At 41.1% G+C, this 18,397-nt stretch overlaps 1 protein-coding gene and 1 long non-coding RNA gene across 3 annotated transcripts in view; one reads left to right on the top strand and one right to left on the bottom strand.

The window, feature by feature from the left end:
• The window catches only part of arrb1 (arrestin, beta 1), a 47,041-nt gene that overhangs the window by 15,508 nt on the left and 13,136 nt on the right, over positions 1-18,397 (top strand). Inside the window, exons 1-6 of one of the 2 annotated variants that reach the window (XM_074640865.1) lie at positions 10,080-10,268; positions 11,701-11,731; positions 12,277-12,337; positions 12,440-12,484; positions 15,695-15,891; positions 16,722-16,781. In XM_074640865.1, the coding sequence (XP_074496966.1) occupies positions 10,219-10,268; positions 11,701-11,731; positions 12,277-12,337; positions 12,440-12,484; positions 15,695-15,891; positions 16,722-16,781 (444 nt within the window). In that variant the 5' untranslated portion in view covers positions 10,080-10,218. Of the gene's footprint in view, positions 1-10,079; positions 10,269-11,700; positions 11,732-12,276; positions 12,338-12,439; positions 12,485-15,694; positions 15,892-16,721; positions 16,782-18,397 lie in introns of those variants that run through there. The other variant, XM_074640866.1, reaches the window with a different exon arrangement.
• On the bottom strand, positions 4,818-9,933 carry LOC141771019 (uncharacterized). Its single transcript, XR_012594644.1, has 3 exons — positions 9,806-9,933; positions 5,214-5,285; positions 4,818-5,147 (listed from the first exon to the last, which is right to left on the bottom strand). It is a non-coding gene; the product is annotated as an uncharacterized LOC141771019 (long non-coding RNA).

The raw sequence follows: 18,397 nt of genomic DNA, 5'->3' as shown, positions 1-18,397 counted from the left end.
GAGACATTAGAGGAGAGGTTAGAGGAGATGTTAGAGGAGACGTTAGAGGAGACGTTAGAGGAGATGTTGAGGAGACGTTAGAGGAGACATTAGAGGAGAGGTTAGAGGAGACGTTAGAGGAGATGTTAGAGGAGACGTTAGAGGAGACGTTGAGGAGACGTTAGAGGAGACATTAGAGGAGAGGTTAGAGGAGACGTTAGAGGAGACGTTAGAGGAGATGTTAGAGGAGACGTTAGAGGAGACGTTGAGGAGACGTTAGAGGAGACATTAGAGGAGATGTTAGAGGAGACGTTAGAGGAGACGTTGAGGAGACGTTAGAGGAGACGTAGAGGAGACGTTAGAGGAGATGTTAGAGGAGACGTTAGAGGAGATGTTAGAGGAGACGTTGAGGAGACATTAGAGGAGAGGTTAGAGGAGACATTAGAGGAGAGGTTAGAGGAGATGTTAGAGGAGACATTAGAGGAGATGTTAGAGGAGACATTAGAGGAGACGTTAGAGGAGACGTTAGAGGAGATGTTAGAGGAGACGTTAGAGGAGACATTAGAGGAGACATTAGAGGAGAGGTTAGAGGAGATGTTAGAGGAGACATTAGAGGAGATGTTAGAGGAGATGTTAGAGGAGACATTAGAGGAGACGTTAGAGGAGATGTTAGAGGAGACATTAGAGGAGAGGTTAGAGGAGATGTTAGAGGAGACATTAGAGGAGACGTTAGAGGAGATGTTAGAGGAGACATTAGAGGAGAGGTTAGAGGAGATGTTAGAGGAGACATTAGAGGAGATGTTAGAGGAGACATTAGAGGAGACGTTAGAGGAGACGTTAGAGGAGATGTTAGAGGAGACATTAGAGGAGATGTTAGAGGAGACATTAGAGGAGACGTTAGAGGAGATGTTAGAGGAGACATTAGAGGAGAGGTTAGAGGAGATGTTAGAGGAGACATTAGAGGAGATGTTAGAGGAGACATTAGAGGAGACGTTGAGGAGACGTTAGAGGAGAGGTTAGAGGAGACATTAGAGGAGATGTTAGAGGAGACATTAGAGGAGACGTTAGAGGAGACGTTAGAGGAGATGTTAGAGGAGACATTAGAGGAGACGTTAGAGGAGACGTTAGAGGAGATGTTAGAGGAGACGTTAGAGGAGACGTTAGAGGAGACGTTAGAGGAGATGTTAGAGGAGACGTTAGAGGAGACGTTAGAGGAGACGTTAGAGGAGATGTTAGAGGAGACATTAGAGGAGATGTTAGAGGAGACATTAGAGGAGATGTTAGAGGAGACATTAGAGGAGACGTTAGAGGAGACGTTAGAGGAGACATTAGAGGAGATGTTAGAGGAGACGTTGAGGAGACGTTAGAGGAGAGGTTAGAGGAGACATTAGAGGAGATGTTAGAGGAGACATTAGAGGAGATGTTAGAGGAGACGTTAGAGGAGATGTTAGAGGAGACATTAGAGGAGACGTTAGAGGAGACGTTAGAGGAGATGTTAGAGGAGACGTTAGAGGAGACGTTAGAGGAGACGTTAGAGGAGATGTTAGAGGAGACATTAGAGGAGATGTTAGAGGAGACATTAGAGGAGACGTTAGAGGAGACGTTAGAGGAGATGTTAGAGGAGACATTAGAGGAGATGTTAGAGGAGACGTTGAGGAGACGTTGAGGAGACGTTAGAGGAGAGGTTAGAAGAGATGTTAGAGGAGACGTTGAGGAGACGTTAGAGGAGAGGTTAGAGGAGACATTAGAGGAGATGTTAGAGGAGACGTTGAGGAGACGTTAGAGGAGAGGTTAGAGGAGACGTTAGAAGAGATGTTAGAGGAGACGTTGAGGAGACGTTAGAGGAGACGTTAGAGGAGACATTAGAGGAGATGTCAGAGGAGACGTTGAGGAGACGTTAGAGGAGAGGTTAGAGGAGACGTTAGAAGAGATGTTAGAGGAGACGTTAGAGGAGAGGTTAGAGGAGACATTAGAGGAGATGTTAGAGGAGACGTTGAGGAGACGTTAGAGGAGAGGTTAGAGGAGAGGTTAGAGGAGAGGTTAGAGGAGACGTTAGAGGAGAGGTTAGAGGAGACGTTAGAAGAGATGTTAGAGGAGACATTAGAGGAGATGTTAGAGGAGACGTTGAGGAGACGTTAGAGGAGAGGTTAGAGGAGACGTTAGAGGAGATGTTAGAGGAGACATTAGAGGAGAGGTTAGAGGAGACATTAGAGGAGACGTTGAGGAGACGTTAGAGGAGAGGTTAGAGGAGACATTAGAGGAGAGGTTAGAGGAGACATTAGAGGAGAGGTTAGAGGAGACATTAGAGGAGAGGTTAGAGGAGACATTAGAGGAGAGGTTAGAGGAGACGTTAGAGGAGACGTTAGAGGAGACATTAGAGGAGAGGTTAGAGGAGACATTAGAGGAGATGTTAGAGGAGACATTAGAGGAGATGTTAGAGGAGACATTAGAGGAGAGGTTAGAGGAGACATTAGAGGAGAGGTTAGAGGAGACATTAGAGGAGACGTTGAGGAGACGTTAGAGGAGAGGTTAGAGGAGACATTAGAGGAGAGGTTAGAGGAGACATTAGAGGAGACGTTGAGGAGACATTAGAGGAGAGGTTAGAGGAGACATTAGAGGAGAGGTTAGAGGAGACATTAGAGGAGAGGTTAGAGGAGACATTAGAGGAGAGGTTAGAGGAGATGTTAGAGGAGACGTTGAGGAGACGTTAGAGGAGACATTAGAGGAGAGGTTAGAGGAGACGTTAGAGGAGACGTTGAGGAGACGTTAGAGGAGACGTTGAGGAGACGTTAGAGGAGACGTTGAGGAGACGTTAGAGGAGACATCGGATGAGACGTCTTGTTTCACAAAACTACAGATTCATATTTAATCTGAATATTCAACACAAAAAAAAAGAGATGATGTCTTCAAAATAAAAACAAGACAGACTAAATATAAATTGAGCCCCATGTAAATCAGAATAAATCATAATGGTGGTTGCTATGGAATGGTGGTTGCTATGGAACGGTGGTTGCTATAGAATGGTGGTTGCTATGGAACGGTGGTTGCTATAGAATGGTGGTTGCTATGGGATGGTGGTTGCTATAAGATGGTGGTTGTTATGGAGCGGCGGTTGCTATGGAATGGTGGTTGCTGTGGGATGGTGGTTGCTGTGGGATGGTGGTTGCTGTGGGATGGTGGTTGCTGTGGTTGCTGTGGGATGGTGGTTGCTGTGGGATGGTGGTTGCTGTGGGATGGTGGTTGCTGTGGGATGGCGGTTGCTATGGGATGGCGGTTGCTATGGGATGGCGGTTGCTATGGGATGGTGGTTGCTAGCATGGTTCTTAATTCTTCCTCCCAGGCCAGCGTTATATTGATGTCATTATTTGACTCTTTATTAATATTAATGTATGTTTGCGTTTATTGATCAGCTGATTACTAACTTTTCATCGGTCATTTATATTTAGGTAGCTTTTTTTTTTTTATAGTTTTGACGTTGTTTTGGTTTCGTTGTTGTTGGTCAGAGAATGTTTAAACCATCCAGATGATCAGACGTCTGGAGGAGAAGCTCTTTACAAACAACATCAATCTCATGATTTATCTTTGAGTCATTAAGCTTCATATTTTCTGTCTATATTTCTTCTTTCCTCTGAACATTCAGCTGCTGCTTGACGGGAATGAATCTTTAATCATGTTGTTGTTGAACTGGAGTCAGTCAGTCAGTCAGTCAGTCAGTCAGTCAGTCAGTGAGTCAGACAGTCAGTCAGTCAGTCAGTCAGTCAGTCAGTCAGTCAGTGAGTCAGACAGTCAGTCAGTCAGTCAGTCAGTCAGTCAGTCAGTCAGTCAGTGAGTCAGTCAGTCAGACAGTCAGTCAGTCAGTCAGTCAGTCAGTCAGTCAGTGAGTCAGTCAGTCAGTGAGTCAGACAGTCAGTCAGTCAGTCAGTCAGTCAGTCAGTCAGTCAGTCAGTGAGTCAGTCAGTCAGACAGTCAGTCAGTCAGTCAGTCAGTCAGTCAGTCAGTCAGTCAGTCAGTCAGACAGTCAGTCGACTGATTGATGTTGAAGATTTACGCAACTTTACTGGAATTTCTTTATAAATGTGGGCAGAAGTTTTGAAACAACAACATACAGTACATTTATCAACCTATACATACCTATATTGGTTGATGAAGTGCTGCAGTGATTGTATGTCAGATGAGCTGTGGTGTGTCGGCCTCAGAGTGGGTGTTGGCTTCGGGGTTCGCTGCTGTCTGTGAGCGTTCAGAGCTTCTCCACGTTAAACTTTAATTGGACTAATTGCAGAGACGATGGTGAGCAGGTAATGTGCGTGCTGAGCGAGCTCCCAGGGGTCCCGGTGTTTTCCCGTAAAGCGGCGTCCTGATGCTGCTGATTGATGAAGGTCCATTCAGGAGGAAGCTGAAAGCTAATGGAGGGGGGGGGGGTAATAATGTCAGACAGCATTAGAGACAGGAAGCTGCTGATGGTGATGATGACGAGGAGGAGGAGGATGATGATGGTGATTGACAGCAGGACTCCCCTCAGAGGAAACCTGATCCAGGCTGCTGTCTCTGTCTGTGAGGACTTCGTTTGGAAAACTACAGTTTTGGGAGAAAATTAGGAATTTGTTTTGAAAAACTGTGAAGACATTTTTATGAACATGAGGAAATGAAATATTTATGTGAAAATATGGACGTTCTGGAACTTAAGGGGATCGTTTTAAATTAAACCAACTCTGGAAAATGATGCCACTTTTGAAAAGCGAGGAATTTTTTTGTAAACTCCCTCAAGCCAATCAGAAACAAGGATTTTACTGGCCACATTATAATATAATTACAATAACAGCAATAAATTACAGCCGCAAGCGGCAGTTCGCGGGTTCAAGCCTTTTTCGCTCAAGGTACTCTTGTGGGCATAGCTTGCAAGATGATGGTCCAAAGGTCGTTGTCTTATTATCTTCGAAATGCAATAAGATATCAACAAGCTTTATGCAACTTTTGATGAGCCTGGTCCAATAATGATCCACAGAAAATTTGGTAGCAATCGTCAATACAGTAAATTGAGCTCACTGCCCCTTTAATGTTTCCCTTTAATCTAGTTTAGAGATAGTTTAGTACTGACAATCCACCATGTTGGATGTGTCGCTTAGGTTCTGTTTACACCGGTCTGTTAGTTACTATCTGATTTCAGTCTACTGTGCGCACGTCCGTGCGCGTGCACGAGCGCATGTGAGTGAACGTGAGCATGAACGCGCGTGAACGTGAGCGTGAACTTGCGGTACACTTAAGGGTCCCGGTTTGGGGGTTTGTAAATATGGTCACCCTAACATAACCTAACATCACCTAACGTAACCTAACATCACCTAACATCACCTAACATAACCTAACATCACCTAACATAACCTAACATCACCTAACGTAACCTAACATCACCTAACATCACCTAACATCACCTAACGTAACCTAACATCACCTAACGTAACCTAACATCACCTAACATAACCTAACATCACCTAACATCACCTAACATCACCTAACGTAACCTAACATCACCTAACGTAACCTAACATCACCTAACGTAACCTAACATCACCTAACGTAACCTAACATCACCTAACGTAACCTAACATCACCTAACATCACCTAACATCACCTAACGTAACCTAACATCACCTAACGTAACCTAACATCACCTAACATCACCTAACGTAACCTAACATCACCTAACGTAACCTAACATCACCTAACATCACCTAACATCACCTAACATCACCTAACGTAACCTAACATCACCTAACGTAACCTAACATCACCTAACATAACCTAACATCACCTAACGTAACCTAACATCACCTAACATCACCTAACATAACCTAACATCACCTAACATAACCTAACATCACCTAACATAACCTAACATCACCTAACATCACCTAACGTAACCTAACATCACCTAACATAACCTAACATCACCTAACGTAACCTAACATCACCTAACGTAACCTAACATCACCTAACGTAACCTAACATCACCTAACGTAACCTAACATCACCTAACATCACCTAACATCACCTAACGTAACCTAACATCACCTAACGTAACCTAACATCACCTAACATCACCTAACGTAACCTAACATCACCTAACGTAACCTAACATCACCTAACATCACCTAACATCACCTAACGTAACCTAACATCACCTAACGTAACCTAACATCACCTAACATAACCTAACATCACCTAACGTAACCTAACATCACCTAACATCACCTAACATAACCTAACATCACCTAACATAACCTAACATCACCTAACATAACCTAACATCACCTAACATCACCTAACGTAACCTAACATCACCTAACATAACCTAACATCACCTAACATAACCTAACATCACCTAACGTAACCTAACATCACCTAACGTAACCTAACATCACCTAACATAACCTAACATCACCTAACATCACCTAACATCACCTAACGTAACCTAACATCACCTAACGTAACCTAACATCACCTAACGTAACCTAACATCACCTAACGTAACCTAACATCACCTAACATCACCTAACATAACCTAACATCACCTAACGTAACCTAACATCACCTAACATCACCTAACATCACCTAACATAACCTAACATCACCTAACATAACCTAACATCACCTAACATCACCTAACGTAACCTAACATCACCTAACATAACCTAACATCACCTAACATAACCTAACGTCACCTAACGTAACCTAACGTAACCTAACATCACCTAACATCACCTAACATCACCTAACGTAACCTAACATCACCTAACATCACCTAACGTAACCTAACATCACCTAACATCACCTAACGTAACCTAACATCACCTAACGTAACCTAACATCACCTAACGTAACCTAACATCACCTAACGTAACCTAACATCACCTAACATCACCTAACGTAACCTAACATCACCTAACATCACCTAACGTAACCTAACATCACCTAACATCACCTAACGTAACCTAACATAACCTAACATCACCTAACATAACCTAACATCACCTAACGTAACCTAACATCACCTAACGTAACCTAACATAACCTAACATCACCTAACGTAACCTAACATCACCTAACATCGCCTAACATAACCTAACATCACCTAACATAACCTAACATCACCTAACATCACCTAACGTAACCTAACATAACCTAACATCACCTAACGTAACCTAACATCACCTAACATCACTTAACATCACCTAACATCACCTAACATCACCTAACGTAACCTAACGTAACCTAAAATCACCTAACATAACCTAACATCACCTAACGTAACCTAACATCACCTAACATCACCTAACGTAACCTAAAATCACCTAACATAACCTAACATCACCTAACGTAACCTAACATCACCTAACATCACCTAACGTAACCTAACATCACCTAACATAACCTAACATCACCTAACGTAACCTAACATCACCTAACATCACCTAACATCACCTAACGTAACCTAAAATCACCTAACATAACCTAACATCACCTAACGTAACCTAACATCACCTAACATCACCTAACGTAACCTAACATCACCTAACATCACCTAACATCACCTAACGTAACCTAACATCACCTAACGTAACCTAACATCACCTAACATCACCTAACGTAACCTAACATCACCTAACATCACCTAACGTAACCTAACGTAACCTAACATCACCTAACATAACCTAACATCACCTAACGTAACCTAACATCACCTAACATCACCTAACATCACCTAACATCACCTAACATCACCTAACATCACCTAACATAACCTAACATCACCTAACATAACCTAACATCACCTAACGTAACCTAACATCACCTAACATCACCTAACATCACCTAACGTAACCTAACATCACCTAACGTAACCTAACATCACCTAACATAACCTAACATCACCTAACGTAACCTAACATCACCTAACATCACCTAACGTAACCTAACATCACCTAACATAACCTAACATCACCTAACGTAACCTAACATCACCTAACATCACCTAACATCACCTAACGTAACCTAACATCACCTAACGTAACCTAACATCACCTAACATCACCTAACATCACCTAACGTAACCTAACATCACCTAACATCACCTAACATCATCTAACATAACCTAACATCACCTAACGTAACCTAACATCACCTAACATCACCTAACATCACCTAACATCACCTAACATCACCTAACATAACCTAACATCACCTAACATAACCTAACATCACCTAACGTAACCTAACATCACCTAACATCACCTAACATCACCTAACGTAACCTAACATCACCTAACGTAACCTAACATCACCTAACATAACCTAACATCACCTAACGTAACCTAACATCACCTAACATCACCTAACGTAACCTAACATCACCTAACATAACCTAACATAACCTAACATCACCTAACGTAACCTAACATCACCTAACATCACCTAACGTAACCTAACATCACCTAACATCACCTAACGTAACCTAACATCACCTAACGTAACCTAACATCACCTAACATAACCTAACATCACCTAACGTAACCTAACATCACCTAACATCACCTAACGTAACCTAACATCACCTAACATCACCTAACATCACCTAACATCACCTAACGTAACCTAACATCACCTAACGTAACCTAACATCACCTAACATCACCTAACATCACCTAACGTAACCTAACATCACCTAACATCACCTAACATCATCTAACATCACCTAACATCACCTAACATCACCTAACGTAACCTAACATCACCTAACATCACCTAACATCACCTAACGTAACCTAACATCACCTAACATCACCTAACGTAACCTAACATCACCTAACGTAACCTAACATCACCTAACATCACCTAACATAACCTAACATAACCTAACATCACCTAACATCACCTAACATCACCTAACATAACCTAACATCACCTAACATCACCTAACGTAACCTAACGTAACCTAACATCACCTAACATCACCTAACATAACCTAACATAACCTAACATCACCTAACATCACCTAACATAACCTAACATCACCTAACATCACCTAACGTAACCTAACATCACCTAACATCACCTAACGTAACCTAACATCACCTAACATCACCTAACATAACCTAACATCACCTAACATCACCTAACATAACCTAACATAACCTAACATCACCTAACATCACCTAACATCACCTAACGTAACCTAACATCACCTAACGTAACCTAACATCACCTAACATAACCTAACATCACCTAACATCACCTAACATAACCTAACATCACCTAACATAACCTAACATCACCTAACATCACCTAACATAACCTAACATCACCTAACATCACCTAACATAACCTAACATCACCTAACATCACCTAACATAACCTAACGTAACCTAACATCACCTAACATCACCTAACGTAACCTAACATCACCTAACATCACCTAACATCACCTAACATAACCTAACATAACCTAACATCACCTAACATAACCTAACATCACCTAACATCACCTAACATCATCTAACATCACCTAACATCACCTAACATCACCTAACATCATCTAACATCACCTAACATCACCTAACATCACCTAACATCATCTAACATCACCTAACATCACCTAACATCACCTAACATCACCTAACATAACCTAACATAACCTAACATCACCTAACATAACCTAACATCACCTAACATCACCTAACATCATCTAACATCACCTAACATCACCTAACATCATCTAACATCACCTAACATCACCTAACATCACCTAACATCATCTAACATCATCTAACATCACCTAAAGGTAAACTGCTAATTAGCTGGTCACTTGAATTATAACACTACATGAGCATTAGCCTGAGACATCGTCATTGTAGGCACCTCAATTCTATTATACTCATAATACTATACTAATACTACTATACTAATATACTAATACTACTCTACCAATACTACTATAATAATACTACTATACTCATAAAACTATACTAATCTAAACAGTCATTCAGAGCAGCCTACACATCTGAGTCTACTGTTAGCAACCGTTAGCTCGTTAGCATGTGGCTAGCAGACTTTATGCTAACAATAAGAACACATTATAACATCAATATTAACTCAAGACACCAAGTGTAACACTTTACTCACGTGTTGCTGAACACACAGATGCCTGGATGGCTGATAGAGGACAACTCTGTATGAAGAAAAGCCTCCATGTGTTTTCATCTCTCCTCTTCACCACTAACTAAAAACGAAACTCAGCGGTGCGTTCACTGTCGAGAGTCCGTCATCTGACTATCTACTGATAACATGGCACTTTTCCGCCAAAATGAACTAAATGGGTTTTATTTCTGGAAAAAAAGCAAAACGATGGTGGGGGCGGTGGGTATGTAATTTCAGTGTGTGCCCGACCACCGTGTAACACCAGTAACACCAGCTACCGCGACAAGCTTAGATGAATTGATTTTACAATGTATGACGTATACTTTGACTAGTAGCATCCCCTAGTGGTCGATTTGAATGAAACTGGATATGTTTCAGGTACTCTTTTGAACATATCCTGCAAGTTTGGAGATGATGGGCCAAAAGCTTGTGGAGTTTGGTCTATTTATGTGCTGAGCCGCGCCCTATTAAAGTTCATTGGTCAATATCTTGGAAACGAAATCAGATATCAACAAGCTTTTGATAACTTTTGATAAGGTTGGTCCAATAATGAGCCACAGAAAACTTGCCAGCAATCAGACTTACAGTTTAGGAGGAGGTGTCAAAAATGTGTTTTTCAAACTATTCAAAATGGAGGAAAATCTAGTAGGCGGACTTTAGTGGTCCCAGAGACTTTTTTGTAAAACACACGGAGCTGAACCTGTCTATTAAATTTCAAGTCAATCTGACTTGTGGTGTGAGGGGGCCGGCCTTTAAAAGTTTAGAAAATGTTGTAGCGCCACCATCAGTCCAATTGGGATCATATTTTATGTGAAGCATTATGACATCATGTACAGTTAAGGTACCAAGTTTCATGTCTCTAGCTCGTTCCAGCTCACAGCAAATTGAGCTAAGGCATAATTTAGCATTAAATGCTAAATAGGCCACGCCCACATGCACCGATCAATATGACACTTCAGATCTTTATTAATACTTGGCCCCAGAGCATATGCATCAAATTTGATAAAATTCTGTCTGCCGGATCTTGAAGTACAACTTTTTGATATTTTTGGTGCCCCCTATAGGTCGAGCGGAAAATGCTTTGGTACGCCTATTCCCAAACACGTATTGAAGATATCTACCAAGATTCATGATGATTGGATTAATAGTCAATGAATTATGGTCAATTTCCTGCTAAGCTCCTCCCATTGAAAAGTTCGTTGATCATTATCTTCAAAACGTAATGAGGTATCAACACGCTTTATGCAACTTTAGATGAACTTCTCCAATAATGATCCACAGAAAATGTGGTAAAAATCTGAACTACGGTTTAGGAGATGTCAAAAATGTGTTTTTCAAAAAATCCAATATGGCGGAAAATGTAGTTAGATGGCGACGGCCTGAAACCAAGATGGTGACGGCCAGAAACGGAGATGGCGACGGCCAGAAACTTTAACGGCTCCACTGAGTCGGCGACAGACAGGAAACACATCTGTTAATATTTCAACCCTGAACCAGTTTCATTTACCTGCTTCTCTCTCTGTTTCCTTTCAGAGTGTTTAAGAAAGCCAGTCCCAATGGAAAGGTGAGTTCTCTTCTTCTCTCTGTTCCACCTGATCCAAACCTGAAGGGAAACTTTAACCCCGACTCGTAGAAAAGTATCCGAAACACCCGAAACAAAATGTATGTAAACGCTTGAAAAACAAGTATGTGGTTACCTGGAGAGGGTTTAATATGTGAACACCCAGCAAACAACTCATTACATACGGACGCTTGGTGCCACTTTTTAACGGGTTTTTAATGTTTAAGTACATGATATAAGTTTAGTACATGACATGAGTTAAGTACATGACATAAGTTAAGTACATGACATGAGTTAAGTACATGACATAAGTTAAGTACATGACATAAGTTAAGTACATGACATAAGTTAACACTACATTATGTTAGTACTTGGTCAGGTTTAGGAAAATATCATAGTTTGTGTTAAAATATGTAGCCTACGTTTGACCCCAAAAAAGTACAACCAAACAAAAGCCTGCTAACACCCTAGAAGAATTCTGATTGGCTGTTCGTCGTACTGACGGTTGATTCTGATTGGCTGATGTGACCTCTGTGTTGGTCCCTCAGCTCACCGTCTATCTTGGGAAGAGAGACTTTGTGGACCACGTGGACCTGGTGGAACCCGTCGGTGAGATCACCGTTAACTAAAGCTCACTGCTCTCTGCCAGAAGGTAGAACTAACCCGTCGTCCTCTGGCTACTTGTTGACTTTCTGATGTTTCTTCCTTCAGACGGCGTCGTCTTGATCGACCCGGAGTACCTGAAGGAGAGGAAAGGTGAGTCGTCTGATCCGACCGGTAAATATTCTCACTCACATTCTGACAGTTGTTCTGTTTTATAGCTTTAAAGGTCACCTATTATGCAAAATGCACTTTTCCATGTCTTTTAAACATCAATATCTGTCCCCAGTGTGTCTACAGGCCACCATAGTATCATAAAAGACCATCCTCTCTCTTTTTCTCCTCCTCCGTTTGTCCGGAAATGGGTGCATAAAAAAAATTAGCTTTTTTCCTTGTATTCTGACGTCATTAGAGAATGCAAGCCATGTAAGGGTTTCCTGGTCGAACCAGAGAGAACCTTCAGTAGCTGACCCCGCCCCACAGCGCGTCACTGTCTCTCCTCCTCAACCGAACTTGAGCAAAGTCTGCAAGAACCAGCAGAACAGGCTTCATGTACTCCCATCATCTAAATATAACATGTTCTTTCACAAAGGCTTTATGTAATTACACTGTTTAAACAGATGATATTTATATATTATATATATTTGATGTCATGCATGTAGCAGAGTACAGGTAGTAAATAGTGACTTGTAAGCAACACAACACATTTCTGTTTCACAGTCAAACTTTATTTGAGTAGACAGATGACAATATTAATTATTCACAGCATTTGTAATCATCTCACCTGTTAGTTAGTTATGTTAACATGGTACAGGAGAAAGTCTTCAGCTCTGGTAAACTATGGTAAGCTAAGCTCCGGTGGTCTGTAGTCATGGTAACACAGAGACAGCTCCTACTGTAAATAATATACCATTACTCTGATCTTCCATACATTTATCTTTTAGCAGAAATAATGAACTGACTACTGTTTCACATCTTCTATTTTCCACCCTGATGGTCGCTGTGTTTACACACCGTGTCATAGCGGTAGCATGTAGCTAACCCGTTAGCATTTAGCTACATGCTAACGGGTTAGCTACATGCTAACGGGTTAGCTCTGTATCTCCATGTAAACAGAGCTGTCTGCTCTCAGCTGTCTGCTCTCAGCTGTCTGCTCTCAGCTGTCTGCTCTCAGCTGTCTGCTCTCAGCTATCTGCTCTCAGCTGTCTGCTCTCCTCTGGGATGATTCTGTCGGTCATTTCTCACAGATGGATCTGTAAAGACAGACGTAAAACAGAGTGTATGTTTACGGTTTACAGAGTTGATGCATGAGGTAAACACTGAGTTAACTAACAGAGCTATAAATAGTATTATTTACCTGAGAGAAACCGTCAGGAAAACCTGGAATCTGGACCGCAGATGTTCATCATGTGTCGCCGATTTCTGATCAGATTCCTCCGGTAACGTGCGCTGGGTGAAGTTTCTGGTTTATAAACTTTAAAGTGGTTTATAAGCTCTATTCTAGCTCCTCTCTCTCCCTGCTCTCAGGCCGCGAGGGGGGCGGGGAGGGTGACGCTGTGTTGTTGAGGACGTTTGATTGACAGAAAACGCTGACCAATCAGAGCAGAGTGGGAGGAGACAGAGGCTACAGACACAGAAATCAGCACTTTTGGAAATGGGCTGAAACAGAGGTTATAGAGACATGCTGGAATGCATGATCTGATTGTTTTTTTGAAAAAAAAAATTCAGAGACATGGTTTGGAGGTGTCTGAGACCTATAATAACTAGTTTAGATGGAGTATAATATGTGACCTTTAAGATCTAAATTACGGCGGCACCTATCCCAATGTTTAAGTCTCCATACCGATAGCGACAGCGGTACCGATAGCGACAGCGGTACCGATAGCGATACCGAATAATAACAATAATAATTAGAATTAATAATTGAATTGCATCTCTAATCTAAATGCAGCTTTCAACAAGGTACAAACGTGGTTCTCATTCACAGATCAAACAACCTGTCCACCGACACAAAACATAGTCAAAACGTCTATCGTATATATTTTTCTATGTCGTTTCTATGGCAATGTAGGTTCGGCCTACATTTATTTATTTTTCTCAATAATTTCACTTCAAACTGTAAATTTTGTTCTCAAGCTCTTAAAATGAGAAAAAACAGGCGTTACCATGTGGTTATTTCATATGGAATATTTATTTATTGAATTACCAGAAAACATGCTTTATATTGTGATATATATCGTTGTCGAGATATGAAATTACCTATATTGGTAGAGAAGATTTTGGCCATATCGTCCAGCCCTAGATGCCTAACAGTTATTTTATATATATATATATATATATGTATATATATATTTAACCAACAGATGCTTCAACTGGCAAGTATATTTCACATTTTGTTTGCCAGATTTAAGTAAATATTGAGTTGTAAAATACTGCAATCAGCCTTTAAAATAGCAGCCAAATGTGCGTTTTTAAATTTCCTGCAGGTTTGATAAAACCGATAAATTCCCAGAAAGAATACAGAGGTCGTGACCTTGATGGTAGCTGGAGCCCAGACGTGTGGCCTCCACATTTGGTCCAATCATTCTCCATTTATGTGTTCCCGTTAGGTCACATTATTATTATAACCATTATGCTGATGACACCCAGATTTATCTACAGCATCATAATTACAACTCATTCACTGTAGCTGTAAAATAACCGTCTTCAGGACATCTAATCCTGGATGATTTCTGCAGCTTAACAAGCAGAGATGCAGGATGAAGGTTATTTGAGCTTGAATCTGGTTGAGTTATCACTCAAACTAGACACAAATAAATGAAAAACTTTCGTCACAGGCCCAGATAGTGATTTCTCTACATCAGATTGTTTTATTTGAATTCTTTTAGAGGCTTAATGATGTAAAAGTATCCATTAATTCACAATCAAATGCAAACATTACTTAAACAATTACATATTATGAAGCACAAAAGTGTTTTTTATCTCATGAATGTTCAGTGGATCCCAAACACTTCCTCAGAGCGTTGTTTGGTTAAAGGAGCAGTTCAACATTTACTCCTCTTAAAAATCCTCGTTCTCCATCCTGAATAAATAGTGGAGTTCCTCAGGGAAGCATCCCAGAGCCTCTAATCTTTATATTAAACATTAAAATTTAACGGAATATTTTAACGTTTAGTAAATCGTCTTGTTCTCAGTTTCATTTCTGGTTCCAGGGCAGAGAAAGGTCCAGGATGTGTTTAGCCTAGCTTAGCACAAAGACTGTAAACGGAGGGGAACTGCTAGCCTGGCTCCAGTATTATCAGTTCATATAATGTTAGTTATTGTTCATATATGGGAATGTGATCGTGTGTTCTCCGTTCCCATCAGTGTTTGTGACTCTGACCTGTGCGTTCCGTTACGGTCGCGAGGACCTGGACGTCCTCGGGTTGACGTTCAGGAAGGACCTGTTCGTGGCGAACGTCCAGGCGTTTCCTCCGCCGCCCGAAGACAAGAAGAGTCTGACTCGTCTTCAGGAACGCCTCATCAAGAAACTGGGAGAACACGCCCACCCGTTCACCTTTGAGGTACCGAAGAAGAAGAAGAGAGGAGACAGTGTGACTGTTATCATCATATTACTGATCAATAGATTAATGTGACTGTTATCATCAAATTACTGATCAATAGATTTATGTGACTGTTATCATCAGATTACTGATCAATAGATTAATGTGACTGTTATCATCACATTGCTGATCAATAGATTACTGATCAATAGATTAATGTGACTGTTATCATCACATTGCTGATCAATAGATTACTGATCAATAGATTTATGTGACTGTTATCATCATATTACTGATCAATAGATTTATGTGACTGTTATCATCATATTACTGATCAATAGATTTATGTGACTGTTATCATCATATTACTGATCAATAGATTAATGTGACTGTTATCATCATATTACTGATCAATAGATTAATGTGACTGTTATCATCAAATTACTGATCAATAGATTTATGTGACAGTCATCATCATATTACTGATCAATAGATTAATGTGACTGTTATCATCACATTGCTGATCAATAGATTACTGATCAATAGATTTATGTGACTGTTATCATCATATTACTGATCAATAGATTTATGTGACTGTTATCATCATATTACTGATCAATAGATTTATGTGACTGTTATCATCAAATTACTGATCAATAGATTTATGTGACTGTTATCATCATATTACTGATCAATAGATTAATGTGACTGTTATCATCATATTACTGATCAATAGATTTATGTGACTGTTATCATCATATTACTGATCAATAGATTTATGTGACTGTTATCATCAAATTACTGATCAATATATTTATAGAAGCTCATGATCAACGTTGACGTGTTTTCAGATTCCGGTGAACCTGCCGTGCTCCGTCACCCTGCAGCCGGGCCCCGAGGACACCGGAAAGGTAAAGTTCCTCTCCGTCCTCTGTAACTGACAGATACCGACGGAATAGACCAACAGTTGTGTAACTGACAGATACCGACGGAATAGACCAACAGTTGTGTAACTGACAGATACCGACGGAATAGACCAACAGTTGTGTAACTGACAGATACCGACGGAATAGACCAACAGTTGTGTAACTGACAGATACCGACGGAATAGACCAACAGTTGTGTAACTGACAGATACCGACGGAATAGACCAACGGTTCTGTAACTGACAGATACCGACGGAATAGACCAACAGTTGTGTAACTGACAGATACCGACGGAATAGACCAACAATTGTGTAACTGACAGATACCGACGGAATAGACCAACAGTTGTGTAACTGACAGATACCGACGGAATAGACCAACAATTGTGTAACTGACAGATACCGACGGAATAGACCAACAGTTGTGTAACTGACAGATACCGACGGAATAGACCAACAGTTGTGTAACTGACAGATACCGACGGAATAGACCAACAGTTGTGTAACTGACAGATACCGACGGAATAGACCAACAGTTGTGTAACTGACAGATACCGACGGAATAGACCAACGGTTCTGTAACTGACAGATACCGACGGAATAGACCAACAGTTGTGTAACTGACAGATACCGACGGAATAGACCAACAGTTGTGTAACTGACAGATACCGACGGAATAGACCAACAGTTGTGTAACTGACAGATACCGACGGAATAGACCAACAGTTGTGTAACTGACAGATACCGACGGAATAGACCAACAGTTGTGTAACTGACAGATACCGACGGAATAGACCAACAGTTGTGTAACTGACAGATACCGACGGAATAGACCAACGGTTCTGTAACTGACAGATACCGACGGAATAGACCAACAGTTGTGTAACTGACAGATACCGACGGAATAGACCAACAATTGTGTAACTGACAGATACCGACGGAATAGACCAACAGTTGTGTAACTGACAGATACCGACGGAATAGACCAACAATTGTGTAACTGACAGATACCGACGGAATAGACCAACAGTTGTGTAACTGACAGATACCGACGGAATAGACCAACAGTTGTGTAACTGACAGATACCGACGGAATAGACCAACAGTTGTGTAACTGACAGATACCGACGGAATAGACCAACAGTTGTGTAACTGACAGATACCGACGGAATAGACCAACGGTTCTGTAACTGACAGATACCGACGGAATAGACCAACAGTTGTGTAACTGACAGATACCGACGGAATAGACCAACAGTTGTGTAACTGACAGATAACGACGGAATAGACCAACGGTTCTGTAACTGACAGATAACGACGGAATAGACCAACAGTTGTGTAACTGACAGATACCGACGGAATAGACCAACGGTTCTGTAACTGACAGATAACGACGGAATAGACCAACAATTGTGTAACTGACAGATACCGACGGAATAGACCAACAGTTGTGTAACTGACAGATACCGACGGAATAGACCAACGGTTCTGTAACTGACAGATACCGACGGAATAGACCAACGGTTGTGTAACTGACAGATACCGACGGAATAGACCAACAGTTGTGTAACTGACAGATACCGACGGAATAGACCAACGGTT

The sequence above is a fragment of the Sebastes fasciatus genome, chromosome 7 (genome assembly GCF_043250625.1).
Source record: "Sebastes fasciatus isolate fSebFas1 chromosome 7, fSebFas1.pri, whole genome shotgun sequence".
Taxonomy (NCBI): Eukaryota; Metazoa; Chordata; class Actinopteri; order Perciformes; family Sebastidae; genus Sebastes; species Sebastes fasciatus.
The sequence above is the reverse complement of the archived record's forward strand: the minus strand, read 5'-3'. Positions and strand labels throughout refer to the sequence as shown.